Source organism: Paroedura picta, chromosome 7, assembly GCF_049243985.1.
Source record: "Paroedura picta isolate Pp20150507F chromosome 7, Ppicta_v3.0, whole genome shotgun sequence".
NCBI lineage: Eukaryota > Metazoa > Chordata > Lepidosauria > Squamata > Gekkonidae > Paroedura > Paroedura picta.
Window position 1 is genome coordinate 34956054 of NC_135375.1, and position 27805 is coordinate 34983858.

At 53.8% G+C, this 27805-nt stretch overlaps 3 protein-coding genes across 3 annotated transcripts; 1 reads left to right on the forward strand and 2 right to left on the reverse strand.

Moving 5' to 3' along the window:
* Positions 1-1353: 1353 nt before the first annotated feature.
* BTF3 (basic transcription factor 3) lies at positions 1354-7394 on the reverse strand. The gene is made up of 6 exons (XM_077347426.1): positions 7236-7394; positions 6829-6897; positions 4592-4705; positions 4229-4430; positions 3548-3604; positions 1354-1642 (listed from the first exon to the last, which is right to left on the reverse strand). The coding sequence occupies exons 2-6, from the start codon at positions 6895-6897 to the stop codon at positions 1596-1598; spliced, it is 489 nt and encodes a 162-aa protein (XP_077203541.1). The 5' UTR covers positions 7236-7394; the 3' UTR covers positions 1354-1595.
* LOC143841710 (uncharacterized) lies at positions 6929-16657 on the reverse strand. The gene is made up of 3 exons (XM_077346385.1): positions 16486-16657; positions 15855-16315; positions 6929-7474 (listed from the first exon to the last, which is right to left on the reverse strand). The coding sequence occupies exons 1-3, from the start codon at positions 16655-16657 to the stop codon at positions 6929-6931; spliced, it is 1179 nt and encodes a 392-aa protein (XP_077202500.1).
* On the forward strand, positions 16339-27008 carry FOXD1 (forkhead box D1). The gene is made up of 3 exons (XM_077347427.1): positions 16339-17839; positions 21419-22039; positions 25978-27008. Exon 1 carries the CDS (start codon positions 16656-16658, stop codon positions 17823-17825), a length of 1170 nt encoding a protein of 389 aa, XP_077203542.1. The 5' UTR covers positions 16339-16655; the 3' UTR covers positions 17826-17839; positions 21419-22039; positions 25978-27008.
* The last annotated feature ends 797 nt before the right edge of the window (positions 27009-27805 follow it).

Below are 27805 nucleotides of genomic sequence, written 5' to 3' on the forward strand. Positions count from 1 at the left end.
TTCTCAAACATCCTAACGCTGCAACCCCCTTTGGGTCGCCGCCCCAGCGAGACGAATGGAACAGCCTCGGTGACCCCTGGGGAAAGGGTTGATTGACCCCCCTAAAGGGATTGCAACCCCAAGTTGAGAACCACTGCTCTAGAAGAATCAATTCCGGTTTCCCAAGCTTTGCAGAAGAATCCACACTTAAAACATCACCAGTGTGAAGTCCAGTACTTTAACATCCATCAGATGCCACAATGAGTTATATAGAATGAAAGACTCTGCACGGACCTGAAAAACCTTGTTTCAAAAGTTGTTCTACCTTACAAATATGTAATGTAAAATGCAATAAAATATATGTTTAATAAGCTAACACCTAGTGTATAATCCCACTACAGCCATTACTTCAAGAGAAAGCTGAAGTTTTAGTAACTCAGGTGCCAGACCTGTATTTCAAGCAAAGCAAATAAAGGCAACAGCTGTAACAAGTTATATGCCACTTGCAATGCTGTAGAATTAGAATTCTGTGAAAATTCTACATAGCAAGTAATTTAATAACCTAGATGCAGCAACTACCAGGATAAAAATATACAAATATTCACAAGGACATGATCTGCAACGCTAACAGTGCTTTGTATTACATTTGCAAGCTGTAGGCTGGCACGTCCACATACATGTCATCTAAGCCATAAGACTTTGCCATCAAAACCAAAATTGGAAATCATGAACAGAATGCAGTTGAGGGCAAGCACATCTGAGTTCATAATTTCAATGGAACTGGAATTTAATCCAATGCCAAATTATAGTTTACTGTAGCTACTGTTTTCATGCAATGGTAACTTTTTAAAAGATATATTTAAATGCTCTGACCATTAATCTTTATGTTCCTGAAAAAGTGTTTGACAATGATGGTAGCCACAATATGTTGTTTACAGGTCACAGAAGAGAAAGCTAATAGATCGCATACAGCATGCTGTTTGATAAAGCAACCTAAGTTCACATGAACACAACTTCTTGGAAGGACATGCATTAACCCAGTACTTATAAGCTGTTATTAAGGACACCAGTCTCCTTTTCTTAAAATTTTCAACCTTGTGTTTTTGGGAATAACTCTATTAATTATTTGCATGCAACAGCTGTAGATCTGAGACGCCATTTCCTGAGATCTTAGCTAAGCATACTAGCAGAAGTATCTGATATAATGTATTCAACAGGAATGAACAACCTTGAAATCATGACTGGAAAACTGTAACACTCTGGCCCAACAACTTATTTTGATGAGGTTTGAAGCCAAGAATCTAGTTTATCACAAAAATAGGCATAAGTTATTCCCAGTCCATATTTCAATCTACAAAATACTACCTACAAGTATTTGCCTAAACATTTAATTTTTATTAACATTTTGACTTAATACTTTTCCATTTTGTGCACATCAATCCAGCCGTAAATAAATGCTTGGTATGGTAAGCAATAACAGGTGAGAGCTGCAATTTTGAGGGGCATCCAAATATTATAGACCTTTGACTTTTGTTCAGTACAAAAATGTTACAAATAAAATATAAAATAGCAGCTCCATGTAATTTTCAAGTTTTAGTTTCCAACAAAGTGACAGTTCAGTTTGCTTCATTCTTCGAAGCCTCATCAAAGTTCTCCACAAGATCTGGAAAAAACAGCATTGTAAGAAGTCTTTAAATATGAGGGGTAAAATGGCTGCCACGTTCAGCCTAAACCCAACCAATCATCAAAATTATGGACAAAGTGAGCTGCAGACATTTTATCTTCCCACCAGCACTTCAATGCAGACCAGAGAGCAGTCCCTCAAATATATAGGGCCCAAGACACGTATAGCCTTAAAGGTTAGGACCAGAACCTTGAACCTAATCCAGAAACAAAGTGGCAACCAGTGCAGCTGCTTCAGCAGAGGCTGTACATGGGTCCTCCAAGATGACCTGGATGTACATGGGTCCTCCAAGATGACAGAAGTCCAACCTAAAAGTGAGTGTTGCATGGATCACAGTAGCCAGGTGCTCCGGAGGCAGGTAGGGCACTAGTAGCCACACGTGGCGCAGATGGAAAAACACCATCTAGGCTACCCTAGTGACCTGGGCCTCCCTGGAAAGTGAGGCATCTAGGATCACTCCCAAATTACTGGCTTGAGGCACAGATGACAATTGAACCCCACCCAGGCAGGGAAGACGTGCTTCCTGCTCCTGCCCCCTTCAACCCAGCCAGAGGACCTCTGTTTTAGAGGGGTTGAGTTTCAGGCAACTCTTCCTGATCCATCCAGCCACTGTTTCCAAACAACTGGCAAATGTTTCTTGGGGGAGATCCAGCCAGCCATCCATCAACAGATAGAGCTGGGTGTCATCAGCGTAATACCTGGTAGGGAGATCCCAAGAGGCCAGGAGGTAGGCTGGGCTTTTGCCCACCTGTTTTAATATTTTCACTATGCCCAGTTCTAAGACAGGCTAGGTTCCACCTCTCCCTAAGAGCAGTCAGAATGCTGCTAAGGAGATAAGAACTGTCTAAAGCTACCCAAGAAGGCTCAATTTGTAAGGAAGGACCCCAGTTCAAAAGTCCAATTGAAAAGTAACTTTGCTAACATATCTGTTCTAAGATATATATCTGTTCTGAAAGCCAGCTTGCTGTAGTTGTTAAGAGCAGTGGCTTCTAATCTGGCGAGCCGGGACTGATTCCCCACTCTCCTTGGGCACTTTGCAGCCATGATAAAGCTGTCCTGACCAAGCAGTAGTAGCAGGGCTCTCTCAGTCCCTCCTACCTCATAAGGAGAAAAGGGAAGGTGATTTTAAGCCACTTTGAGATTCCTGGTAAAGAAGAGCAGCATATAAAAACATCTTTCTAACCCAATGTTATGTTCAAACCAGAAGTCAGTTAACTTCCCACTTAAACCTATGGACTGATTGTATCAGAGAAGGTCACACAAGCTAAGGTCTTACTCTAAATTTAAATGCATGTTAAGTTTTAAATGAATGGTGCCCGGTGTGTGAATGAAGCAATGTTTTAATTCCCAAACCCCAATATGTCTGTGCAGTGTCTCAGAAAGAGGACCTGGGATATGAAATGGTCATGGCTCTAGAGGCAACAGAGGTAATAACAGGACAGCCAGATCAACCTGTTACCCTGAAACCGTGGAGGATGGTAAGCACTCTGAGTGAAAAGAGGTCACCACGCTAGTGTTAAACAAGATTTGTAATGTTTATGGCCTGGATCTTACAGCTTCCCCAACCTATGTCACCCAGCATTCCTCCTTCATGACTTTTGTCTGTGGCTCCCATGATCCTGGGGTAATGCCTTTTTACTACTCAGAAGGAGCTCTCCACCTTTCCTTAAAGATGTGCCATTCCACAAAATGAAGGCTTTCCCCAAATATATTAGTAAACTAAGTAGAGCGGTGGCAGGAAATCCTTCACCATCAATCATAGCAGTTCAACAAGACAGCCCGCGTTCCACTGTAAACTTGTCTCATTTTAGGATAAGATGTATCTCCACTTAATTTCTGAATTCTACATTATGGAATATGGAAAATTAAGTGGACTGTTCTTACCTGGGACTTCATCATCATCTTCCTCACCAGTAGCAAGAGGGGCTTTTCCATCAACCGCTATAATCAAAGAAATCACCATAAAAACCACCTTCCAGAACACTTTTACAGATGTATGGAATAGGGCTCTTACAACATTCTACAAGCTTATAAAGGCAAATATGACCCCAAACCTACACGACAAAATAGTCCAACTTCAATTGTACAGATTCCTTAGACCAAAAGGAAAAGCAGCACACCTGGCTGCTTCATCAAGCTAGTTTTGAGAACTAATCACCATCTCTTCCCCCCTCACCACCCTTAAGTGTAATACCTGTAAGAAATGTTATTGCCTATTACTGATGCGTAATTGTTCGTTGATTTTAATGAGGTTAAATCTTAAAATATCTTAATATTTAACTTGCCCTGAGAGTCATAACTAAAAAGCTATAAATTCTATAAACGCTTCAAAATCCCTTCTTTCTAGAATAAACTAAGCTCTTTTTACCCTTAGCGACCACAAACTATGCACTATGATTAATCTGGTTATAGATCCTCATTCCCATAGACACTGAAAGTCCACGCTACAAATATCCTCCAGTACAATGGTACTACCATACCCTATGTTTTAAAGTGGCATTTGATAATTATGCCCAAGAAATGCCAAGATTATTTCCATTCCAAATTAGTGCAAGGTCTACTTACGTTGTTTGGGCAGAGCCTCTGCTAGTCTCCTCAAGCTAGTCAGGCTGTCAGCTCCAAGCTGGTTTAAGATGCTAGGAAGCATTTCAGTGAGCTGCTTTGTCTCAGCATGGCCTGTGATTGTGAAAGTATTTGCAGCCAGAGATGCCTGAACCTTCGGATTGTTAAAATGGATGACTGTTCCTTGATTGGTGAACATATTTACCTGCAAAGCAAATCAGAGCAATTTGAAAATCAACCTTTAAAAAGATATGGTGAATTTCATTTCAACAGCAAATTTTCTGTTGAAATTCAATATAGCCAGTAGTTCCAAAAAGCTCATCATACAAGAGCATTTGGGAAGGAAGGTGAGAAACCGTAAGGTACCTCTTCAATGCCAGAGATGTTGTTTACTCCTAGCTTCTTTAAAGAAAACTGAAGTTTCTTATCATCAGCTGTTGCCGTTCTATGGACAACCTTCTTCTTTCTGCGAGCAGTACCCTATGGAAAAAGAACTCTGTTGTAGTAACCAAAGTACACTATCCAAATCCTCTATAAACTATATGGATTGCCTGAGGACTAAAAATCCCTTTTAAGTATTCAAATGGTGAGCAGTACAGACCTGTATATTTAAAAAATTCTTCACAAAGAAAATAATTGCAACCATTACTATATCCAGGTAGATCTTTCACAAATTCACACAGTCCAGCGTTATAAGAAATAATGGTAAGCATTAATACAATAGCTTTTTAAAATCATAGAATCATAGAGTTGGAAGGGGCCATACAGGCCATCTAGTCCAACCCCCTGCTCAACGCAGGATCAGCCCTAAGCATCCTAAAGCATCCAAGAAAAGTGTGTATCCAACCTTTGCTTGAAGACTGCCAGTGAGTGGGAGCTCACCACCTCCTTAGGCAGCCTATTCCACTGCTGAACTAACCAAATAACCAAATACATCCAAGATGACAAATCATGATAACCAACGGATATAAAGTAATATAAAAAAAATATTGAACTAAATCAGCGTTTTGGATTGGTCAAAAGGACCACGGATGATTTTTAGCTACTTTGTTTTGATCAAATGATGGTATGGTAATCAACAGGCCTAAACCAGGAACAAATGAACTGCTGAATGCCATGTGATACTGCTTTCGACAGGAGTATTCCAAAAACTGAAAGCACAATTGTTAGAAAGGGCTGCTTTATGGAAACAACACACTCAATTCCTAACCACTAGTCTCTGCCCTTTTTTCCTTGTAGTTACTAGCTGTTGGCATAATTAGTACATGAATTCTAAGAATTACTTTGCTGGGCGAAGCAAGTTTTGACACTGAACTGTATCTTTGCAAAAAGCAGCTAATTAAACATGACAAACTTTTCATATAAATGTTTGATTTTTAAAGGTGGATTTATATGTATTTTGAGACTCTCAGGAACAACCTGCTTTTATGTAAAAGCTAAACTTGCTTTATTCAAATCAGCCACTTTGTAAACAGTTTGCATAATGGAAAATTATAGGTTTCAAGTCCAAGTACTTTACCAGACTCAGACCTGAAATTCTGCTAACCTCACCTTGATTAAAGATATGTTTTGTGTGCAAGCTATATGTGGTAACAGCTTTAAACACAATCTACATTCAAAAGCAAGAAACTAATAATTTTATCATACACTGTACACAACTTTAACTGTCTTGTTTAGATGCTACTTTTAAAATACGTACAGGTAAAAAGAACCCTGGGCAATAAGTACATCACAGCAAGTTGTCTGGTTCTTATTCTAACAAAATGAGAAATTGTTCCTTTGAACTTCTGAGAATTTTGCTAAAAGCACAGTCAGTAAAGTAGAAGACATTTCACTTTGTAAAACTAAAGTGACTAAGATATAATGCCAAAGCCCATCAAAGCATCTTGATTAGCCAGCCTTTTGTGAAGCCACATTAATATTTAAACACATAAAACTGCCTTTCTCATGCTGATTCAGGCATAACTGGATCCCATCAGCATTTAAAAGGGAGATGTACATAGGAGTCTTGTTTTCAGCAAAGCAATTAACCTGCTTTTTGCAAACCTAATACAAATCTCTATCAGGGAGTAAGATAGTCAAGCAACACAGAAGCTGAGGGGGCTGAGAAACAATAACTGACTGGAGGTCAACCATGGCTGTTCAAGGAACTGAACTCAAGGAACAGACATGCTATCCAATATAACACCTTGCCTCACTGTGTGTTGCATAGACAATTCAGCCTCACCATTCAATTAGCCACAAATTCAGTAATTGTTAAGAGTTTCTGCAAACATGAGTTCCCACAAGAGGACAGGAGAAGTGTAGGGTTGCAGTGACCAAGGAGTGTGGCAACGAAAGAAAGCCAGAAAGGCCATGTGTATCAATCTGTTTTGACTTAAGATCTGAGAAATAATAATTTTAAAAAGCTCACTGTGACTTTGGGCCAATCACATCCCACCTGACTTGCTTCACCGGGCTGTTGTGAATGTTACATTAAGCACAGAAGAGCGCCGTACAACCCTGGAGCTCCTTGGGGATTATTATATTGTTAAATAAAATAATATTCTTTAAAAGCACTAAATAAACTGCACAAAACCGCGTGCGGGACGAGAGCCCTTTACCTTTCCTCCGATGCGCACTTGTGCTTGGAGCTTGGCTAGCTTTTCTTGATTCATGATCGTTTCTTTCATCTGAAGGCGAGAAAGAGCAGGGGAAGGCGAGTTAGGCTGGTATCTGGGCGGTGCCCTCCACGCTTCCCGGAGGCCCGAACCACCCGGAGGGACACCCAAAGCAGGCCCGCCCAGGCCACGGGGACTGCAGCGCGCCACAAAGCCCCCACCCCGCCCAGGCTCCCGCAGCAGAAGCCCAGCCAGGCAGCGCCAGGCCCGGAAACCTCGCCCCGGTGGCGGCACCGAACTCGGGGACTCGCTCGACGGGGAAGCCGCGCCTCACCCGCCCCCCTCGGGGTCTTCTCCCGAGCGAGCCCCCGCCACCACCGGGGGAGAGAGAGGAGGGCGTCTCCTTGTACCTTCTCGGAAGGAAGTAGCCCGCTCTGGGCAAGCCGAGGAGCCGGAGGCCGCGAAGGGAGGCGGGAGCCCAGCGGACACACGCGGAAGAGGGCAAGATGGCGGCCGGGAAGGAAAAACAAGCCGCAGCCGCGCAGTGACGCAAGCCAACGTCCCCGGCACGCGCAGTCCTCTCGCCCCGCCTTCCCTCCTCGCGCGCGTGCGCAGACTGCTCACACGCGTGTTGTCCCGGAAGACGAGGCTGGAAGAGAAGCTGGGAATTCAATACCAAGCCCGAGATAATGGAGCCCTCGTCCCCTGGCTTGAGCGGGACCCGGGGGACTCTTAACGTACTGCGAGTGCTAATCCAGCTTTCTTGCCTCCCCAGGGAGGACCCTGCACAGTGCAGGGGGTTGGACTAGATGACCCTTGAGGTCCCTTCCAACTCTGTGATTCTGTTCTATGACTCAAAGCAGCTGGCGTCATTTGCGTCTCCCGCATTTTATCCCCCCAACAGCTCAGTGACGGTGGAGAGCGCGTGATTGGCCGCCAGCCCCTCTGGCGCTATCCGGGATGGTCCGGCGCTGTAGCCGCCCTTGCAGGTGTGGCTGACTCAGCTCTGCTGCCTCTCTTGTTCTCTGGGCTTGTCTCGCTTCCGTTCCGCTCCCGATTGGACAGTTGCTTATCTAACAACAGCTGGGAGAGTGGCACACCTATGGGGAGTAAACTGATCCCTACAAGGGATCTTGTTGGAAACGGTGCTCTCTTTTTATGGCATCTCCCCGCTCCCCTGACTGTTGTGCATACAAAACCGACCGGTTGATTTGTACTGCGGTGCATCTGAGGAAGTGAGGTCTGACCGACTTAGGAAAGCTTATGCTAGAATAAAGCTTATGGTAGTCTTTCAGCTGCCACTGGGATCCTGTTTTATTTTGCTGTTAGGAAAGCCTGATGTGTGCTTTCAGTTCCTTCCTCTCATGTGGGCACATGATTTATGATGGCCTGAAATCACCATTTTCTTTCCCTTAGTGCTGTCAACATTGTACAACACTTTGAGTGAGAATGGGTAAAGTCACCATAGGCATGTTGGCCATATGCAAGAATTTCAGGGGGGTCACTTGTGAGAACTAACTGGGTGTCAAGATACTGGGAGCAACTTCCATGTGGGGAATCCTCTGGTATTGGTGGAACTTATTTAGGAACTATATATTGAGATGAAATACAGAGCTGCAATCACTTAAAAAGACATGTGACCTAATCCTAAATGTATCTATTCAGAAGAAGTGCTGCAATAGAATTTACTTTGTTGTTGTGATGCACTGTACACCAATGAAGGTGTCACATCACAGTGGCTCTTGGCAATAGCATCACTCAAAGTTGCAGTGTCATGTCTGGTTTCCCACGCAGCAGCCCAGAAAGAGCACCAATCCCCACGCAGCAGCCCAGAAAGAGCACCAATCCCAATGGTATTGACATGATGTACCACCTGACCCCTTCCAAGCTCATCCCCTCCAGGCATTGATCAGTGAGTCATCTTGACAGGAAATGGAAGGAGGCTTAGCCTGTACTTCCTCAGTACTGATGCCATGGCCAGGTAGTTGGGAGTAGAAGAAGAAGAGTTTGTTCTTATATGTTGCTTTTGTCTACCCAAAGGAGTCTCAAACGTGGCTTACAGTCACCTTCCCTTTCCTCTCCCCACAACAGACACCCTGTGAGGTGGGTGAGGCTAAGAGAGCCCTGATATCACTGCTCCGTCAGAACAGTTTTATCAGTGCTGTGGTGAGCCCAAGGTCACCCAGCTGGATGCATGTGGGGGAGCATGGAATAGAACCCAGCTCGCTAGATTAGAAGTCTACACTCCTAACCACTACACCAAACTGGCCTCAAAAGCTGGCCAATTATGTTCCTGGAGTTGGGTTGACATAAAAGGTAAAGGTAAAGGTATCCCCTGTGCAAGCACCGAGTCATGTCTGACCCTTGGGGTGACGCCCTCTAGCGTTTTCATGGCAGACTCAATACGGGGTGGTTTGCCAGTGCCTTCCCCAGTCATTACCGTTTACCCCCCAGCAAGCAAGCTGGGTACTCATTTTACCGACCTCGGAAGGATGGAAGGCTGAGTCAACCTTGAGCCGGCTGCTGGGATTGAACTCCCAGCCTTATGGGCAAAGCTTTCAGACGGCTGCCTTACCACTCTGCGCCACAAGAGGCTTGACATATAAAGCCCTAAATGACTGACCTGAGAAGTGGATACAGCCTGTGTTAGGTAGAGTTGCACCTCTTCTTAAGAATCAGGTCTTGGGGCGGGGCGGGGCGGGGCGGGGCGGGGCGGGGCGGGGCGGGGCGGGGCGGGGGGTCATCCTTCATCTGCTGCTGCATAGGAATGCAACCCAATGTGGTGTTATGCCCTTCTGATTGCATCAAAATCGATGGTCTTAGAAGGGTGTGAACTGCTTGAGACTTGCAGATGTGCCTCCCTCATGCCACTGGCTGCCGCAGCAGGCTCATCCTCGCCAAAAAAAATGGACCTGGCTACTGTGATCGACAGCTGAGCTATTCTAATGCTGCCAGTAAACTGAAAAGCAGGAGAAAAATATTTAAATCAACAGTGTGATGCCTATTCTGCTAGCAGAATGACCATTGTCTCCTTAGTGCACCTGTTTGCTGGCTGAGATCCTCCTTGGAGTCCTTTCTTTTTATCACCACCTTTTGAGGTGAAGCCCTCAGCACCAAGAGACTGGGTGTTTTTATTTATGTGTGTTTTTGTGGACATGTCTGTCTGTGGAACTTCCTTCTGAGCTTTGTTATCCTTTTATTTATTTGCTCAGATATTTACACCCCAGTTGTCTTCCCAATGGGGACCCAACACAGCTTACAGCATTCTCCCTTTTATTTTATCAACACAACAACCTTGTGTGGTAGTTTACATGAGAGCGACTGGTCCAAGCTAGAGGGGGGCATCTGAACTTGACTTTCCCTGATCCTGGTCTAATACACTGCTAACAACAGCACATTGCATTATTTCCTTATCCAAAATTTCTCTGACCTCCTTGAGCTTTTTGGGAAAATATATATACTCACACATATATGAATTGGTTGATTTATCCCTTGGGCTGTATGCCTTTTTTGTTGTTGTTGTTCTTGTTCTCTGGGGTCTTTATTTGCTTGAACTATCTTAATTGTTTTTTAATTAAATACTTCCTTTTAGAGAAAAGAAGCTGGGTTTTTGTACTTTTTACTACCCAGAAGTAACCCTTAGCTGCCTTGAAGACTACCATTGGTGAAACTGTAGGGTGGACACACACACACACACCACCCAAATTCTATTTCTAGGAGAAAGCACGGAGGACAAGGCAGCGTGACCTCTGAGCAAGGACAAAGAGGGTGATCCTTGCCCTGGAGCGTGTACCCTGGTGCTCTAGAGGGTTGTTACAGGAAGCAGCAGGTAGAGTCTGAAACAGAAGGAGCCTATGCAACGCAGAGCCATGAAAGACAATGAGACTTTTGTCTTGGACTTCAATGGGGCCTGCATACTCCTGTTCAATGCACCCCCTAAGATGCTTCCTGTCCCGCACAATGGAAGGGCCTGCCCATTTTGTGCAGCTCTGTGTAGAAAGATCTGCCTGCCTGCTGAGCCCATCAAAAGGCTCCCTTTTTTGTTATTGGGGGGGGACTGCTTTGAGACAAATCCGGTAATCCTCGTCCCACCTCCCTCTGGTTCCCCCCATGACAATCAATGCGGGTGACCCAGTAGCAATGACATGCTAAGCACATACTGCTGGGAAATAGACCTCTTCATGCTGCGGCCTGTCTTGATGCATGTGGCACAGAGTTAGAAAATGCTTCCCTTTAATGCTGCAGCTTGCTTTCCCCAACTAGTACCAAATCATACTCAAAAACTTTTTTAGGCTTCAGATTGCCCTGGAGACATGGGAGTAACAGAGCTCTGTCAACTCAAAATCCTGCAGGAGGGAAACATACATATCAAAAAGGGCTGTTTCTGGCTCCTTCCTCATCTCCTGGCCACTGGAATAGTTTGGAAAAAAATCTGTTGGAACTTGGAGACAGTCTTCAACTCACCTTTGTTTGTTTGTTACATTTTTATACCACCCTCCCTTGCAGCCCAGGGCAATTCATAGCATGGTCCAATATACAAACTCCAATATAATGCACAATAAAACCAGTTCTTAAAATTATTCTCAGTAAAATTACTTCAATATTATTAAACAGTTATTTATTTATTATTTTATTATTAAGCTTATACCCCGCCCCTCTCGACAAGTTGGCTTGGGGCAGCTTACAAATAAGGCAAACAGCCTTTACAATAATAAATACAGTAAAAACACTAAAACACCCTTCCCCCGCCCAATTAAAACATAGTAATCAAACCCCATAAGTAACCAAACAAGGCAGATGGTGGACAAAAAACAAACAACTCCCCCGTTCCCATGCCGCCATCCATATCATGCCATTACTGGCATATGATGGAAAACAGGCAGTCAGACATCATAGGGCAGGACCCATAGATCGATTAATCAGCCCAGGGATTTTTCCCTCCCCTGGCCTCAACCAAAAGCCTGGTGGAAGAGCTCCGTCTTACAGGCTCTGTGAAATGTTGATAGCTCCATCAGGGCCCTCAGGTCTTCCAGGAGCTTGTTCCACCAGGCAGGGGCCACGGCTGGAAAGGCCCTGGTCCTGGTCAAGGCCAGGCAGACATTTAAAATGTTTAACCATAACTTAACAAATTGGCTGAACAGTAAATTGCCTCACAATGTTCCCAGTGGGCATTTTGCGGGGGAATCAAAGGCCCAGTAGATGTTATCAGATCCCTGGCCTGGCCCCAACCAAAAGTTTTGGGGAAGAGCTCCATTATACAGGCCCTGTGGAACTGTGATACATCTGGCAGGGCCCAGATCTTCTCCGGGAGCTCAGTCCACCAAGCGGGGGTCAGGACAGGACATCCTGGTTGAGGCCAGACGTACTTCCTTGGGGCCAGGGATCTTCATCTGGTTGGCACTGGCTGAGTGTAGAGCTCTTGGGGGGGGGGCATAGGCAGAGAGGCGGTCCCTTGGCAAGCTGTGCCTAGACTGTGTATGGCCTTTCCTGTTGCTGTCAGACCAGTTGGCGGGAAAACAGCCATCTCATCCACTCTTTCTTGGGAGTGAGTCTCGTGGCTCAGGTGGAACTTCTGAGTCATGGTAGGTGGGATGGAAGTGCAGGTGATAACTTGGCCATAATTCACAGAAAGCTCTAGGCTCCAGTGGGAACTGGGGAAGGGAGGGGTTTTCTGCTTCTGAGCAAGAAGGTCAGGTTTCAAGAGTCCTAGTAAATTGAAGGAAAATTCGTTACCCGAAGCCCATCTTTATTTTTATTTCCCCACTCTCCATCTGTAAATCCTTGAAAATACCAGTAAAACTCAAGTTGTTTTTTATCTTAATAATGGCATCTGAAAAAAAATGGAACTTCTGCTTCCAGACATTGAACTTCATGGATTTGGGAAGGCTTCCTTGAAATGGGAAGACGTTTTTCAGTGCTTGCAGGTCAATATGTCTGCTGAGTAAGTTTTGGGCCCGCGAAAGATCCCTCGGACTCTTTCAGTTAGTGCAGGCGGTGGTGGAATCTGAGGCCAACCAGAAACAAGAGGCTGAGGCGTCCGAAGGCCTTGTTCTCCATGGCAGGAGTTGCCCACCAGCCTGGCTTGCAAATCTTTCCCCCACTCCCTCCTTCAGAGCCTTCACTGAGAATAAACCAGTGGCTGACTCTGATGGTTAATGTTCTGCAACTTCCTGAATGCCTGGCATATTAGGGTCTGGCCAGACTGGAAAACAGGTCCTATATTTCAGCATTGTCATTTTTTGACTCCTAAAATGGGAGAGGTGCTGGGGGGGGGGTTCTTCGCAGCAGAAGCGTTTCCTTTTTTTCTCGGGGGGGGGGCAGGGTGTCCTGAGGGCCTCCAGTCTCTACCGGCATCCTCTCTCTCTCCAGCCGCTATGGCTTCGGGGGGGGGGGGGGCTTGTCTCTGTTGCCCAGCGGACCCCAAAGGAGCAGGTCAGCTGAAAAGGACGGGGCGCAGGTGGAACTGGAGGCCTGGCCGGGCCCTGGGGCGTCGGGAGCGGGGTTCTTGCCCACCCAGGATGGGCCCCCCGAATGGCCCAGCGTGGGCTCCGGCCTGTCAGCTGTGCGGCTTCAGCGGGCCCGGGCGCGCGAGATCCCTGGCCGGTAGGTGGCGCCCTCTCTCCACGCGGGAGCTCTTCGGCGGCGAGGCGCGGCCAGTCCCCCGGAGCCGGGAAGGCCCTGGAGGCCTCGCTTTTCCCCCGCGGGGGGCTGGCAGGCGGGCAACGGGCGCGACTTCTCCAGCCTGCGGGGTGGGAAAGAGGGGCGGCCTCGCTCAGGGCCCTCCCAGCCCCCCCCCTCCCTGCCAGGGTGTCTGTTGCGGGGTGAGGAAAGGGAGGCGATCGCAAGCCTCTGGAAGACGCCTTCGCACAGTGGAAAGCGGGGTCCCCAAGGACAGCCCGCCGAGCCAGCCCCGAGCCCGGAAGTCGCTTGGCCGGCAGCGCTAGGGGAGCATCACAGTCGCACACCACGGAGAGCCGGGGGGGAGGAGAGACTGCGGAGACCCCTCTGTGCGAAGCCCTCAAGCCCCGCTGCAGAGGCGCGTTGAAAGCGCATCAGGCTAGGCGTGCAGAAGGGGCTGCCTCGCAAGGGCCTCCCCCCCCTCCACGGGTGGCTTCTCGGCAGTCGGCTTCCTCTCGGCCTCTTCTTCCCCCGCTGTCAAGCAGCCCGCCCTCCCCCCCCCTCAGCACTCCCCCGCGAGGCCCAAGCCCCCGAAGCCAGGAGAGCTGACTTCCCTGCAAGATCCGGGCGTGGGGAGCGCCTGTCAACCGGGCGAACCCCGCAAGCGCTCCTTAAGATCGGTCCCCTTCTTGAGCCCCGGTTGCCGGCGACGGCATAAAGCGCCCCCCTCCACGCCCAGGGCCACCCCCTCGCTCGCTCGCACCGAAAGCGCCAGCCCGGCTCTCCTCTTCGCCCACGCCCGCCCGCCCTCCCCCACCAGCCCATCCCGAAGGGCCCTCTTCCCAAACGTCCTAGAGCAGGGGTAGAGCATTCGCTCCTGGGAATTGTAGTCTATGGACATCTGGAGGGCCGCAGTTTGACGACCCTTGGTCTAGAGAGCCATCCGGGGGTCGTCTCCGAGTTTAACTCCGAACTAAATTCGTAAAAAACGTGGCGAAGGGGGGAAAGAAGAAGTCGAACTACGCACCTTTCTACTAGAGAATGTCAGAGCACGTGAAACCAGCAACGTCGTAAAGGAAACCCTTTCCCATTCTCCAGTATTCCAAAAGATTACAAAGAATGTTTTGTGAGAGATGGTATAGAGAGGGGAAGTCAATTAGTCAGTTGACTGTGTTCTGATTAGTCTTATTTTCATGCCAATAAAGGTGGGGGTGGTTGTTGCTGAGAGGGGAAGGGGGGGCGGACTAAGCACACCGACTCGGAATCCCACCCAGGGCTTTTCTGTTCTAAGCAGATCAACTGATCCAGCAATCCCAAACAGACCTGATGCTCCGGTCCCTTAAAAAGAGCGGCCACTGGCCTTTCTTCTTGGTTAAGGTCGCCGAGCTGTTCGCCGCCCTCTTCCCTCGGAGTCTCTCCGAGTGTTTTGAACTCCGAGGCCGGCGCGGTTATGAAGGCCGAGCCATGAGTCTCCTTGCTGCAGAAGATCTTATTTTCCCACCACTGCCTTTTTAGGATCACAGTCCTAAAGCAAAACTCTTCAAAGTCCACTTAATTTTCTTGCTCTAAAGATCGCGTGATCGAGGGATACAGAGTTTTCTACCACTATAAATGCTTGCAGAATTAAATATTACTATATACGCGTGGAATATCCTTGGTTTAAATGCATATACGAGTGAGGATTTTTTAAAGAGAGGCTCTTCGTGTTTTTATCCGGAGTATTCGAGTGATCCCAAGCAAACGGCTAAGAAAACCGACGCCTTTTACGTGAGAATGCCCCTTAAGCGCGGGAGTCACGAGCCCCGGTCAGCGATTCCGGCCGCCAGTCGGCCTTTCCCCGTCGCTTGGATTGGGGGTCCAGGCGGGCCCCGGAGAGCCACACATTCTGCCGCGCCCACGCCTTCCGCAGCGAGGCTCCTTGGCCTGGCCCCTGGGCTCGCCTGGCCCGCGCTCCCGGCTCCCGGCCCCGGCCCCCGCGCTTCTAGCAGCCGCCTCTGGAAGAAGAGGTCTCAGGCCCTGGCTCCCCCCCCCGCCCCCGAGAGGGCGCAGGCACAGTCCCTCCGACGCCAGCGCCACGCGATCCCTCGGCAAGTGGGAGGCCCCGGGAATGGCGTCCCCGGCCGGAAGGCGCAGGTGGGTCGCTGCCGCCCGGGTTCCTGCTCGCTCCGGAGGGCGAGGGGCGAATCTGGGCCCCCGGGGGCTCTTGCGCTTGGAGGGGCACGCCGAGATGACACGCGGGCGGGCGGGCGGGCGGGTGGGTGGATGGGCAGATGCATGGATGGGAATTTCCTTTCTGTGGAGCAGCCCGTTCAGATTCCGCCCACGCCTCCCCCCCCAACCCGATCCCCAAGCCCGGGGGTCTCCGCTCCTCCTGCTGCTTGGAGACCTGTCCACACACACACACACCTCACCTCACCTCTGCCGCTGTAGGAGCGGGCCAGCTGCTGCGGGGACCCTCCGGCGCCGGCCTCCCTGCAAGGCTCCCGGGGCCTTTCGCTGGGCTGGCGCGGGAGACGCTCCTCTGCCCGCCCGGAAAGGGAGGCAAGGGCAGGGCCCCTCCGGGGAGGCTGCCGGGCGAAGAGCGTCCCCGCGCTCGCGCACGCGCCCCGGGCTGGAAGCGCGCTCCCTGCCTGTGCCCGGCGCCAGCCCCCCTTGCGCCCCCAGGCCAGGCTCCAGCGCCCCGAGGCCGAGCGCTCCGGCGGCCGCCTCGGCCTCTGCGTCTGCGGGGCTTCCCTCGGGCGCCCGGGGGCGGGGGGCGGGGGGGTCGTGGTGCGGCCGCTCGGGGGCTGCGGAGGCGCTGCGGGGCGGCCCTCGGGGGCGGGGCGGGGTGGGGCGGCGTGGGTGACGCGGGCGCCATGTGACGGGCCGCCCCCTGCGCGGCGCGGAGTGAAGAAAAGGCCGCCCCTTCGGGAGGGCGGCCCGCCAGGCCAGGCCAGGCCAGCCCTGCCCGGCCCCGCCGCCGCCGCCGCTGCCGCTCCGCCTCCCGCCGCCCTCTCCCGGCCTGGCTCCATTCATGTCTGAGGGCGGCCGCGGGAAGGCAGCCGCTTGGCCGGGCGCGCCGGCGGAGGGCCGAGCAGACGCGCTGGCGGGAGGAGCGCGGCGGCGGCGAGGGCGAGGGCGAGGGCGAGGGCGGCCGGCCTGCCAGCCCGGAGGCCTGTTCGCCCGTCCCGTCCCGTCGGCGGCCGGCGCGCTCTGATGCGCGGCGCCCGGCCATGACTCTCAGCGCCGAGATGTCGGAGGCCGCCTCCGCGCTGGCCGAAGACCCGGACATCGACGTGGTGGGCGAGGGAGACGACGACGCAGACGACGAGGAGGAGGAGGAGGAGGAGGAGGAAGGCGACGAGGACGACGACGACGAGGAGGGGAGCCTGCGCAGCCGGCGCTTCCCGGGGGAGGACGACGACGAGGAGGACCAGGAGGAGGCCCGGTCCCCCGGGGCGGGTGCGCCAGGCTCCGGCTCCCCGGGCTCGGGCTCGCCCTCCTCCTCTTCTTCTTCGTCGTCGTCGACGGCGGGCGGCGCCTTGCGGGGGGGCGTGCGGAGCAGCCTGGTGAAGCCGCCCTACTCGTACATCGCGCTCATCACCATGGCCATCCTGCAGAGCGCCAAGAAGCGGCTGACGCTGAGCGAGATCTGCGAGTTCATCAGCGGCCGCTTCCCCTACTACCGGGAGAAGTTCCCCGCCTGGCAGAACTCCATCCGCCACAACCTGTCGCTCAACGACTGCTTCGTCAAGATCCCGCGCGAGCCGGGCAACCCGGGCAAGGGCAACTACTGGACCCTCGACCCCGAGTCCGCCGACATGTTCGACAACGGCTCCTTCCTCCGCCGCAGGAAGCGCTTCAAGCGGCAGCCGCTGCCCGCGCCGCCCGACCTGCTCCTCCGCCGCCTCGAGCCCCCCGCCGCCGCCGCCGCCGCCGCCGCCTTCCTGCCGGCCGGGCCCCCGCTGCCCCCGGGCCCGCCGCCCCAGCCGGCCCAGCCCTTCGCCTACGCGCCCTTCGCCTGCGCCGCCTACGGCCTCCCGCTGCAGCCCTTCGCGCCCGCCGCGCCGCTCTTCGCCTTCCAGCCGCCGCCGCCGCCGCCGTCCCCCCGCCGGGCCCCGGGCGCGCCCCTCCTGCCGGACCTGGGCCGGACGGGCCGCTTCGCCTACCCGGCGCCGCTGGGCCCCGCGCTCGACGCCCCCGTGCCCAAGAGCGGCGCCTCGGCCCTCGCCCGCTCGCCCTTCTCCATCGAGAGCCTCATCGGCCGCAGCCTCGGCCCCGCCGCCCGCCTGCCCGCCCTCGCCCGCTCGCCCGCCGCCTCGCTGGCCGCTCTGGCCCCGGGAGGGACGGCCCTGGCCGCCCCCGCCGACAACTTCCCGCCGCCCCGGATCCCCAATTGCTAAACGCCTCGCCGAAGGTAGGAGCCGGCGCGCCCCTTCTCCTCCTCCTCCTCCTCCTCCTCCTCCTCCTCCTCCCCCCCCCCGTCGTCGTCCTCGGGGTCAAGGGAGGAGAGCCCCCCCCCTATTTATGCGAGCCCTGGCTCTGTGCTGCACGGACAGGAAGGCGCGCGGCCGAGGGGCGCTCCTCGCTTCTTCCCTTTTGCTCGACACAGAAGCACCGATCGGGGACCCCTTCGGATGTTCTCGGGCTCAGGGCGCCAAGCAGCAGCCGCCACGCCAAAAGCCCCCGCAAGTGCTCGGCGACGGCGGAGGAGGGGGCAGGGCCAGCAGACCTGGGTCTGGAGAAAGAACAGCCACGCGACCTGCTTTCTTTCGATGTAGTTCTTCTGTATTTTTATATACGAAATGATTAACACGTCCACCCAGAGAAGAGTCGAGATGATCAGTTCTTATGTTAACCTGTGGGGTTTTTGTCTGTTTTTTTGGTATCATAATAGGCTTGGAGGTGCTTTTTTAAATTTTGTACTTTATGCATATTCTTTACCAGGAATATTGTTACGATTACTGGCAAGTGTTATTGTTGCCATTCTTATTTGTAACAACACTTTTTTTTTTTACATATTTTCAAAAATAAAGCCATTCATTTACGACAAAACGAACACAGCAATTGGCTTTAGGACCTCAGGTCTCGCCAGCGCAATCTGAAGGCCGGGATGTTTTATAAAAACCTTTTGTATCTGAGTCAAATAAATGTAGATTATTTTGAGAATTTTGAAGTGTACTGTACATTGAAACCACATCATACTTGGGCCATGAATTCCTGTTGGGAAGGGTGTGTTTGTATTTTTTTAGATTTTTAAGGATGGCAAGGCTGCCTCCCCCCCTTTGCACTAGGCCTAAGCACAAAATCAATGTGCACACAGTCATGATTTAAAATCCTCATAAACAGGAGGTTCTATTAAAAGGCAGATTAGTATTAAATGTTACTTTTCAATATGTAAAAGAGGATAGACAAGGTTGCAATAGTTGTAATTACTTTCAAATTACTGAAACTTATATATATGTATATACACACATAATGTCAGATATATTGGGGCATTCTGTTCAAACACCAGTTTGAACCATGGGGTGAGATAGATAGATAGATAGATAGATAGATAGATAGATAGATAGATAGATAGATAGATAGATAGATAGATAGATAGATAGATAGATAGATAGATAGATAGATAGATAGATAGATAGATAGATAGATAGATAGATAGATAGATAGATAGATAGATATCTGTTTCCTGTTCCTTGCAAACTGCCCTGAGCTTTGGGGGGGGGGGACAGCAGTATATAAATATAAAAAATAAAAATAAATAGACAGGTAACATATATATAGGATGTGTATATAAATGGATTATATATATATATATATATATATATATATATATATATATATATATATATATATATATATATATATATATATATATATATATATATATATATATATATATATATATATATATATATATGGGTAGAAATTGCAACTGTTACTTTTGAATTATGTTTCTTCCTTAAACACTCTGTTTCTGTAATTGAAAAGTAACAAACAGTTGCAATCTTTTCTACCCGCACTCCAAATATATAATGTCACTGGTGTTTGAGCAGAACGCCCCAAATATATCTGCCATTACTGGACAAGTCCTGAGTAAGTCCCAGCTCCAGTCAAACCATTTTTCCTAACCCGGTTGGTTAAGGAGTGAGGTGATCACTCTGTCCACTCCCAGGATGGTCGAGGGACAGGGTGTTTTTAAAGTGTCCCAGGGTTTTATTAATTCACAGAAGATTTTGAAATCTGTCAGTGGGCTCCACATGGGGGCTGGGGGGAAGGAATGTCACAATGCAAAGCCACCAGGATAGTTCCGAATTTACGAAGTTACCAAATGAAAGCTAAAAGTTTGTGGGGGGGGGGGTTGGTATCATAATAGGCTTGGAGGTGAAGAAAGGGAAGATTTGATGCCGCGGTTCAGATCAAACGATCCTCTCTCTCCCAATCGTTTTCCCTTGTCCCCCACGCTCTCCCCCCCCCCAACCCTGGGGTCTGTGGCCCGAGGTTCTACAGGGGCTTGCCCAGGTGTGCGTGACTGCCAGGGCTGGCCGCTGCCGTGTACCATTTGCCCGAGATAGGCGCAGTGGGACCTTCCTTGAGCCCAGGAGGTTCGGTGCTGAGCCGGAGGAAAGGCCCCCGCGGGACAGACCGGAGCTGCATTGGCTGCCGAAAAGCCCGACGGTCCCCTGGCGGAGGCGCCCCGGGGAACTTCTCCCTCTCATCTCGCTGAGTGTGTGTGTGGGGGGGGGGGTGGCGGTGGGGGGGGCTAAGGTGGGAAGTGAAGCGACTCCGGAGGGAAGCCGGACTTGGTCCCTGAGAGAGGAAGGCCACTTCCCTAAGCGCGGGCTCCTCGGAAGCCAGCCTGCAGGCCATCACGTCGCGGGGGCCTTGGGCGTCCGCTCCTGCCCGACATGAAAGTCGCAGCCGAGGATGAGGGCCGCCATTCAGGCCAGTGCCCCGGGTGGGTGCGGCGCCTGCGGTTCAGGACGGGCCGGCCCGAAGTCTCCGCCGCCTTTCCTAAGGACGGAGGGCCCAGCCAGGCTGGCATTGGCGTCCCAAGGGATGGTCCAGAGCGGCCCAGGCAAGGCAGGAGGCGCCGGGGACAGAAGCGCGCTGGGGCGGGGCGGGGGGGGGGCGTCCAGGGCCCGAGTGGCCGGTCTGGCGCCGCTGAGAACGGCCGGCGGCCTTCCGGGGAGGGGGGGGGGCGTCCCGGGGCCTGCGAGCTGGGCAGAGGCCTCCATCAGACCGGGAGGCAGTTCTTGGTTTGCGCCGCTCCGGGCCGTCCTCCTGCCGGTTCTGCCGGGCGGGCCTGTGCGGAAGGACTTTTCCCGAGCAGGTGCGGCGGGAACAAAGGCCAGCGAGCCGCCAGGCCGCCTTTGATGGGGCTCGGAAAGCGCGGGCTGAAGGAGGAGGGCTGCCCACCGGCCTGCCAATGGGGCTTCGGGGTCCCCCTCGGCTTTGAAGTTCGTTGCCAGATCAAGCCCTGACAGACAAGCTCGGATTTTTTTTTGGGGGGGGGGGTCCTGGTCGCCTCCTGCCCTCCCCCAACGACCAAGCGTGGCTTCCGTGCCCCATCTCTCCTCTCTGCTCGCCAGATCCCCCGTGGGCCTGAGAGGCGATTCCCCGGGCTGAATTGGGGGGCGGGGGGGGGGCTGTCTGGGGACGAGCTAATGTTCCAATCGGCGCCCCCAGCAAGGACCACACAAAAAGCCGCCCCTGCGTTGCGGGCGCTATTATGTGGGGAGGGACTTCGGCGATGTTATCTACGGGGGGCTGAAGGAAGCCCTCCTGCTTTGGGCGAATGCCACACACGGTGTCCCTCCCTCCCCCCCTCCCTCCCTCCCTCAACGGCGCTGCTATCTGTGTCCCTTTGATTCATTCATTCGGAGTTAGGAGGCTGCAGTTGTCTCCTTCCTTCCTCCCCCCCCCCCGCCCAAATCCTTTTAACCCCTTTTTCTCCGCGGAGTCGGACTCTTTCCCTTTTGTTCCAGCGCAGGCAAGCACCAAAGGAAAGAGCCACGCCGTTTGCCACGTCGCCGACCTCGGCCGCTTTTCCCAGGGTCTCCCAGGCAGCTCCATGGGACGCGGGGCTCGCTGGCAGCGGAAGCCCAGGCCGGAGGATGAGCCGCCCTCGGCCTTGCCGCGGCGGGAAGGGCCTAGCTCTGGGTAGCCGTCCTGTGGAGCCGGTGTCCCCCTCGGGTGTTCAGGGCGGAGGGGGACCCATCAGTGCGGGTCCTCTGGCCGGCCGGGAAGGGGGCTCTCAGGGGTCGGCGGGTCCTTGGAAGGGGTCTCTCAGCAGGCCACTTACGAGCAAGCCACAACCGACCGTCCCGCTGCTGAGCGAGGCGGCCTTTGCCTTTCCCTCCGATGGCCTACTTCTTTCCTGCTTCCCCGAGGCAAGGGGGGACTTCTGAGGCAAAGTGAAGGGCCCTGCCCGCCCGCCGGCTTCCCGGCCTTGTCCTTCGGCCCAAGAGAGACGCTGGACGGCTGCCCCTCCCGCCGGAGCTGTCGCGCCGTCGTCGTGTCGGAAGGAGTCCGGAGCCCAAACCTCGAGGCCGGCGGACCGCCTGGGGAAAACGCCTGACTCTCAGGACTTCTCGGCGGCCGTCCAGGCCCGGTAAGTCCTCCCCGGCTCCACACACATGCTACTGGGGGCTTCCTTCCCGAAGGGGCCCCACGAGGCTCTCCCTTGTTCCCCAAGCCCCCCCCCCACCCCCCGCTGGCAAGAGCGGCCCCTTCTCAAAAACAAGGAAAGGTGCGCGCGGTTAGTGCGCCAGGCCACCTCCTCTCCCGAGGCGCGGCGGGGGTCTCTTTCGCCTGGGCAGCGGCGGAGGAGGAGGAGGAGGGAGGGGCGTGGTGGACTTCCAGAGGGCCAGATCGAGAGCTTCAGGCTGCGGCCAAGAAAAGAGGGATCGAGGCAGGAGTCCGGCCTTGGACTTCCCGCCATGTTCGGGGAAGGGGTCAGAAACACCCCCCTCACCACGAAGAAAGAAAGGCCAAGTCGGGGACTGCAGCAGAGCCCCCGAGGCAGTTTCTGACTCGCCACCCACCCATAAAAGACGTGTGTCACGTGGCAGCGGGGGCGGCTGTTCCACAAGACGCAGAACTGGAGCCAGGCGAGGACGGGGCTGGCCCCCTCCCCTCCCCTCCCCGGTCCTCCTTTGGGGAACTGTCGGCGCCCCCTCCCAAGAGTGGGTCCCGAGTTGCTCGAGCCGTGGGGCTGCTGGTGTTAAGGGAGGCTGGGAAGGGCCGGCCTGCGGGGGGAGGGGGCGGCCAGGAGGGGCCTTGCGCGGGCGGCGGAAGGAGGAGGAGCCTGGCTGGCACGCAAAGGCCCCGCGATCGCCCCGGCCCCGTGTAGCCTTGGCGCCGCCTGCCTTGGCCTCCGTCAACTCCACGCCTACCGGCCTCCGGCTCCACGTCTAGGAGAAGCGCCGCCGGCTTGTTATTTCCATCGGGGAGGGGCCTTCCGGACACCCCCAAAAGAGCAGGGCTCGAGGTCGGGTGCTGGAGGCCCCATTTATTATGCAGATGGGGCGGGGAGGGCCTATAGAGACCCTTGTCCTTTAGAGGGCTCGCTTGCCTGGTTGGCCTCTAAACAAGAGCGGCCTAGTTAGCTGCCCTGGCTCCGACCAGGGGGAATGAGCTGCCAGCCAGGCATGTGCCTGCAAAACGCCACTCTTCTCTTCTGGCTGAGGCCAGAACAAGCAATTCAACTCCCGCCCTCCCCACTATAAAATCCCAGCACACCTAGCCTGTGCCCTGGTCAGCGGGCTAAGAGAGGCCAAGGAAGGAGGCAGGCTGGCTCAATCAATGAACCTTTCTGCAGCCGTCTCAAGCAGAAAACGTCATTCTTTATAGTCAAGGATGCTGTGGCTTCCTCAGAACGAGCTCCGGTATTTGTCTCTCATTTTCAAGGATTAGCAGTGAAAAAGCTCCTAATGTGCGTTTCAAAAACTTAATTATCTTTGAAAATGAATCCGGTTCTTCTAATATTCCAATGGCCATAGCTCGGTTGTTTGAGGAGAGTCAGGCTTTGAGCAGTTCACTGTTATTCCGCATGAGCCCGACTGTTGCAAAACGTTCCTTTTCTTCTCTTTTCCCTTATTGTTGGTTCGACTGGCCTCCTTTCTGTGGGCCAGCAGCAGCCTTTCAGGGCCTGGCGGGAAATGACTTTGTGCCCCAAACTCACAGCGAGACTTTAGCTTTCAAGGAACATCTTTGACCCTGGTTAGAAGAATTGGAGACGAGAATCCAGAAAGCCAGCGGGGCATTGTCATTAAGAACCCTGACCTCTCATCTGGAGAACTGGGTTTGATCCCCCATTCCCCATTCCTCCTCCACATGCAGCCAGCTGGGTGATCTTGGGCCAGTCACAGTTCTCTCAGAGCTCTCTCAGCCCCACCTCCCTCACAGGGTACCTGCTGTGGAGAGGTGAAGGGAAAGCGATTGTAAGCTGCTTTAAGATTTCTTCAGGTAGTAAAAAGTGGGGTACAAAAAAACCCAACTCTTCTTCCAATATCAATCATGCGGGGCTCACAATAGGAAGGGGGGCTGCTCCTCCCCCCAGTGGCCCTCTGTGGCTTCCCCTTCTAGTGCTCTCTCTGAGCCAGGGTGGTATTGTGGTGAAGAGCAGCAAGTCTCTCATCTGGAAAACTGGCTTGGATTCTCTTCTTCTCTTCCCAGAGCCCTCTCAGCCTCACCTCCTTCACAGGGTGTCTATTGCTGGGAGAGGAAGGGGATTGTAAGCTGGGCATTAAGATTCCTTAAGGTAGCAGGGGAGCTGAAATAAAACCCAACCCTTCTCCTCTCCCGAGACGGCCTCCACCCTCCATTCACTTGCATGCTGATCCCAGACATTGGTGTCCACCTCTCCTTCCAAGCCAAAAGTAAATTGTGCAGGACTCTGGGAGCTTTTGCCATCCCAGGAAGCCCGGTGTGGTGGTTAAGAGCAGCAGCTTCTAATCGGGCCAGCTGGGTTTGATTCCACATGCAGCCAGCTGGGTGACCTTGGGATCCTCACAGCCCTGGTAGAGCTATTCTAACCGAGCAGTCATGTCAGAAACTCTCTCAGCCACACCTACCCAACAGAGTTCCTCTTGTGGGGAGAGGCAAGGAAGGGGATTGTAAACCTCTTTCGTTGTTGTTGTTCTGCTTAGGGGGTTGCAGTCACTCGCAAGAGGCCATGAAGATCAGGCATGGTGGGCAAAGGGGTCCTGCCCTCTGGCCCCAGCTCTTCCCCAGCAGAAGGTCTCTCCCCAGAGTGGAGGAAGAAGAGTTGGTTCTTATATGCCCCTTTTCTCTACCCGAAGGAGCATCAAAGCGGCTTACAGTCACCTTCCCTTTCCTCTCTCCACAACAGACACCCTGTGAGGTGGGTGAGGCTGAGAGGCCCTGATATCACTGCTCGGTCAGAACAGCTTTATCAGTGCCATGGCGAGCCCAAGGTCACCCACAGGGTTGCATGTGGGGGAGCATGCCTAACCACTGTGTCAAATGTGGGATGTTGTGTTGTTGTTTTCTGTGCACAGGCTGGACAGATGGGGAAGGGTCCTCGGGAGGAGAGAGACCCTGCTGGCACCAGCTGCATTCTGTAAAAAGAAGGACCACTTAGCACCTTCTGCCGGGCAATAAACCCGGGGAGGAGGCCCTGCTGGAAACGGAGAAGGGGGGAGGGTGGGGGAGTCTTCGGGCATGTGGGCGAGAGTTTTCGAGCGATCCCTTCAGTCCTCCTCCGACCCTGGTCCCCCGGGAAACGCTAGCCAGTCGCCCCCCCCCCCCCCAGTCCCTGCCCTGCCCTGCCCAGAAAGAGCCACCCGAAACTGGTTCGACTGAGGCGGCGCTTTTGCTACAGCGCTAGTGCTTTCGGTCCACGTCGTCGGCTTCGGAAGCGCAGGCGGAAGAATCCCCCCGAAATCGCCCGTCTTTTCCGCTCGGCTTCTCCTCGTCCGAACAGACCCTCGCCAAGGCGGCCGGCAGAGGCCCCTGCCGAGGAAAGAGCGAGCCGCCGCTGCCGAAGTCCGGCACGGGAGAGGCTTCTTCGGCTTCGGGGGGCAGCCCGGGCCGGGGTCTGCGGCTCGACGGGGCAGGCGCCTGCAGCTGGGGGGGGGGGGAGAGGCCCTTCGGCGCAAGGCGGGCGCAGCCCTGTAGGCTCCCCAGTCCCACCGATTTCCAGGCAGGAGCGGAGGCCGCCCGGGCCGAGGCCGGCCCAGAGCCACATCCGGAGGAGCGGCAGCCCGAGCCCCGGAGCCCCGAGACGCCCAAGTCCTCTGAGGCGGCGGGAAACGAGCAGCAAAACTCACTAAGCTCTCCGGGCCGGTCAGTGCTGCCCTAGGTAGCTCTTCGGTCATCAGTGTTCGGCTACCGCTAAATGCCAAATTCCCCCCCCCCCACACACACACACACACACAAAAGAAAAAGTGAAGAAAAATTCTTTTTCAACTGGCCGGCCTACTCGCCTGCACCGTTTGCCCCTCTTTCGGGTTCGTATCCACAGAATTGCTCCAGCTCCTCGGGAAAGGCCGGGGCTTTTTTTGCATTTCTCTTTTGTGACGCTAGAGCGAGACCATCAGCGGAGCAACTGATTCTCCACGTCTCCTCTGAACAACGAAGCCAAGCCCGTCAGCGGCGCAGCCCTTTGCGAAGTGAACGGCCAGCGCCAGAAGCCAACTAAATGCCTTGTTCTTCGGGAGGGAAACGGGGGAAGGAAAGAAAGGACGTCGGAAGAACACAGCCTATGGCCAGACAAGCCTCCAGCGCTGCGCATCGCGGGATCTGCCTCCAAGGCCCCCTCCAAGTCAGTGGGGAGAACCGCCGACTCAGAGGCTGCGGCCTTTGATGCCGAGGTGGGCTCCAGCGGCAGGTGCCGATCCGCTACCGTGGACGCCGGCCTCTGGAGCCAAAGGAAGCACAGGTGGGACCCGGCTGGGAGAATCGCCCTAACAGAAGCAGCAGCAGCTGTTTTTTGTACCCTGCTACACCCTGCGAGGTAGGTGGGGCTGAGAGAGCTCTGGGAGAACTGTGACTGACCCAGGGTCACCCAGCTGCCTGCCTGCAGAGGAGGAGTGCGGATCAACCAGGCTCTTCCAGATTCCAGGCGCTCTTCCACGGTTACCCCGAGTCCCGGGGCCTGTGCCGCCAGCCCCCTGCCTGGACCCACACTGGAGAGGACCCACCTTAGCGGCCGAGCGAAAAAGGCCGGCCGAGGCTTCCGCTCTTGGTCTCGGGCACCCTCGACCGGATTTCGGACGGCTCGGGGGACTCTTCAGCCGTGGGCTTCCTTTGCGTGCCCCCCCCCCCCCGGGTATGGACAGCCGGTGGTGCTCGGTGAGCGGAGGAAGGGGGGAGAAGGGAAGGGGCCGCGGGCGCCGGCGGAGAGCACCTGCCGGTCAGGCCGAAGTTCCCGGGGTTCAGTCCCCTCCGCCTCCGCAACCCTGGCTCAGGAAGCCCAGCGTCGGGCAGTTCAACAGGTTGGGCGAGCAACTTCAGGAAGCGGAGCGGTCTGCTTCTCAAACGCCCTCCTACTGTCTTGATGGTCAGTTCTTAGTCTGACGAAGGGTGCTTGCACTGGAAAGCCCACCCTCGAATAAATCTTTGTTGGTCTTAAAGGTGCTACTGGACTCTGACTTTATTGCCCTCCTCAAGAGTCTGCTTCATTTGGGGGAAGGTCCGACCCTTCCGGCGGTGCGCTTCCTGGGCGGCAACCTCCCTGCCGCCTTCTGAGTCGGGGCGCCGTCCAGCCAGCGCCTGCCGAGCTCCCCAGTGGTGGGCCTGAAGGGGGGGAGGCGGTCCCTTGGCGCCCAGGGGTGCCGGGGTGAGCGAGGCCTGCCCTCCGCTCCCATCCTGTCCCGTCCCCCGTCCAGTCGGTCGCACCACGTCCGGGGCAGACGGACTTCTTCCTTTAGGGCTGGGCGGAAAGGACTGCTTTTTCCGGGTTGCTCTGGCTGGTCGAGTGCCCGTGGGCGGCCTTCAGGGCAGGGATTCGGACGGAGTTGCTGTCCGCAGACATCTGAAGCAGCAAAGCCCCCACCCCGCCACCCGGCCAAAAGAAAAGTTTCTTGCATTTTGTGCAGGGTCTCTATCTTGCAAAGTCACCTCAGCTGTGTTTCGTTCCCCAGCCTTCTGATTCACCTGCTCCCTCTCTGGAGCTGCGGTCCCCGCCCCCGCCCCCTTCTTGGCCGCTAGAAAGCCACAGGGGAACAGAGCCAGCTTGGGCGACGGGATGGGAGGGGGCAGGAACTTGTCATGAGTTTTGTAGCCCTTGATGCTTCGGCCCTCCTTGGAAGGACACCCCGCGACACTCCCGAGCTGCTTTGATGCCCGGTGCGGCCGATTCCAGGCTAAGGGGCGGCGTCCGCGCAGCCTTCGAGCCCACCGGAGGCGGAAT

Excerpts from the sequence above, each read along its gene's own strand:
- BTF3 (XM_077347426.1), bottom strand. The coding sequence starts at position 6,897 with ATGAAAGAAACGATCATGAATCAAGAAAAGCTAGCCAAGCTCCAAGCA. Across the intron at positions 4,431-4,591 it reads ACATCTCTGGCATTGAAGAG|GTAAATATGTTCACCAATCA; the intron begins GTACCTTACGGT and ends TTTGCTTTGCAG. Across the intron at positions 3,605-4,228 it reads AGAGGCTCTGCCCAAACAAC|CGGTTGATGGAAAAGCCCCT; the intron begins GTAAGTAGACCT and ends CTTTGATTATAG.
- FOXD1 (XM_077347427.1), top strand. The coding sequence starts at position 16,656 with ATGACTCTCAGCGCCGAGATGTCGGAGGCCGCCTCCGCGCTGGCCGAA.
- LOC143841710 (XM_077346385.1), bottom strand. The coding sequence starts at position 16,657 with ATGGCCGGGCGCCGCGCATCAGAGCGCGCCGGCCGCCGACGGGACGGG. Across the intron at positions 16,316-16,485 it reads CCGGCGCGCCCGGCCAAGCG|GGGGCGGCCCGTCACATGGC; the intron begins GCTGCCTTCCCG and ends CGCGCCGCGCAG. Across the intron at positions 7,475-15,854 it reads CCTACAGCGGCAGAGGTGAG|CCTCGTCTTCCGGGACAACA; the intron begins GTGAGGTGTGTG and ends CTTCTCTTCCAG.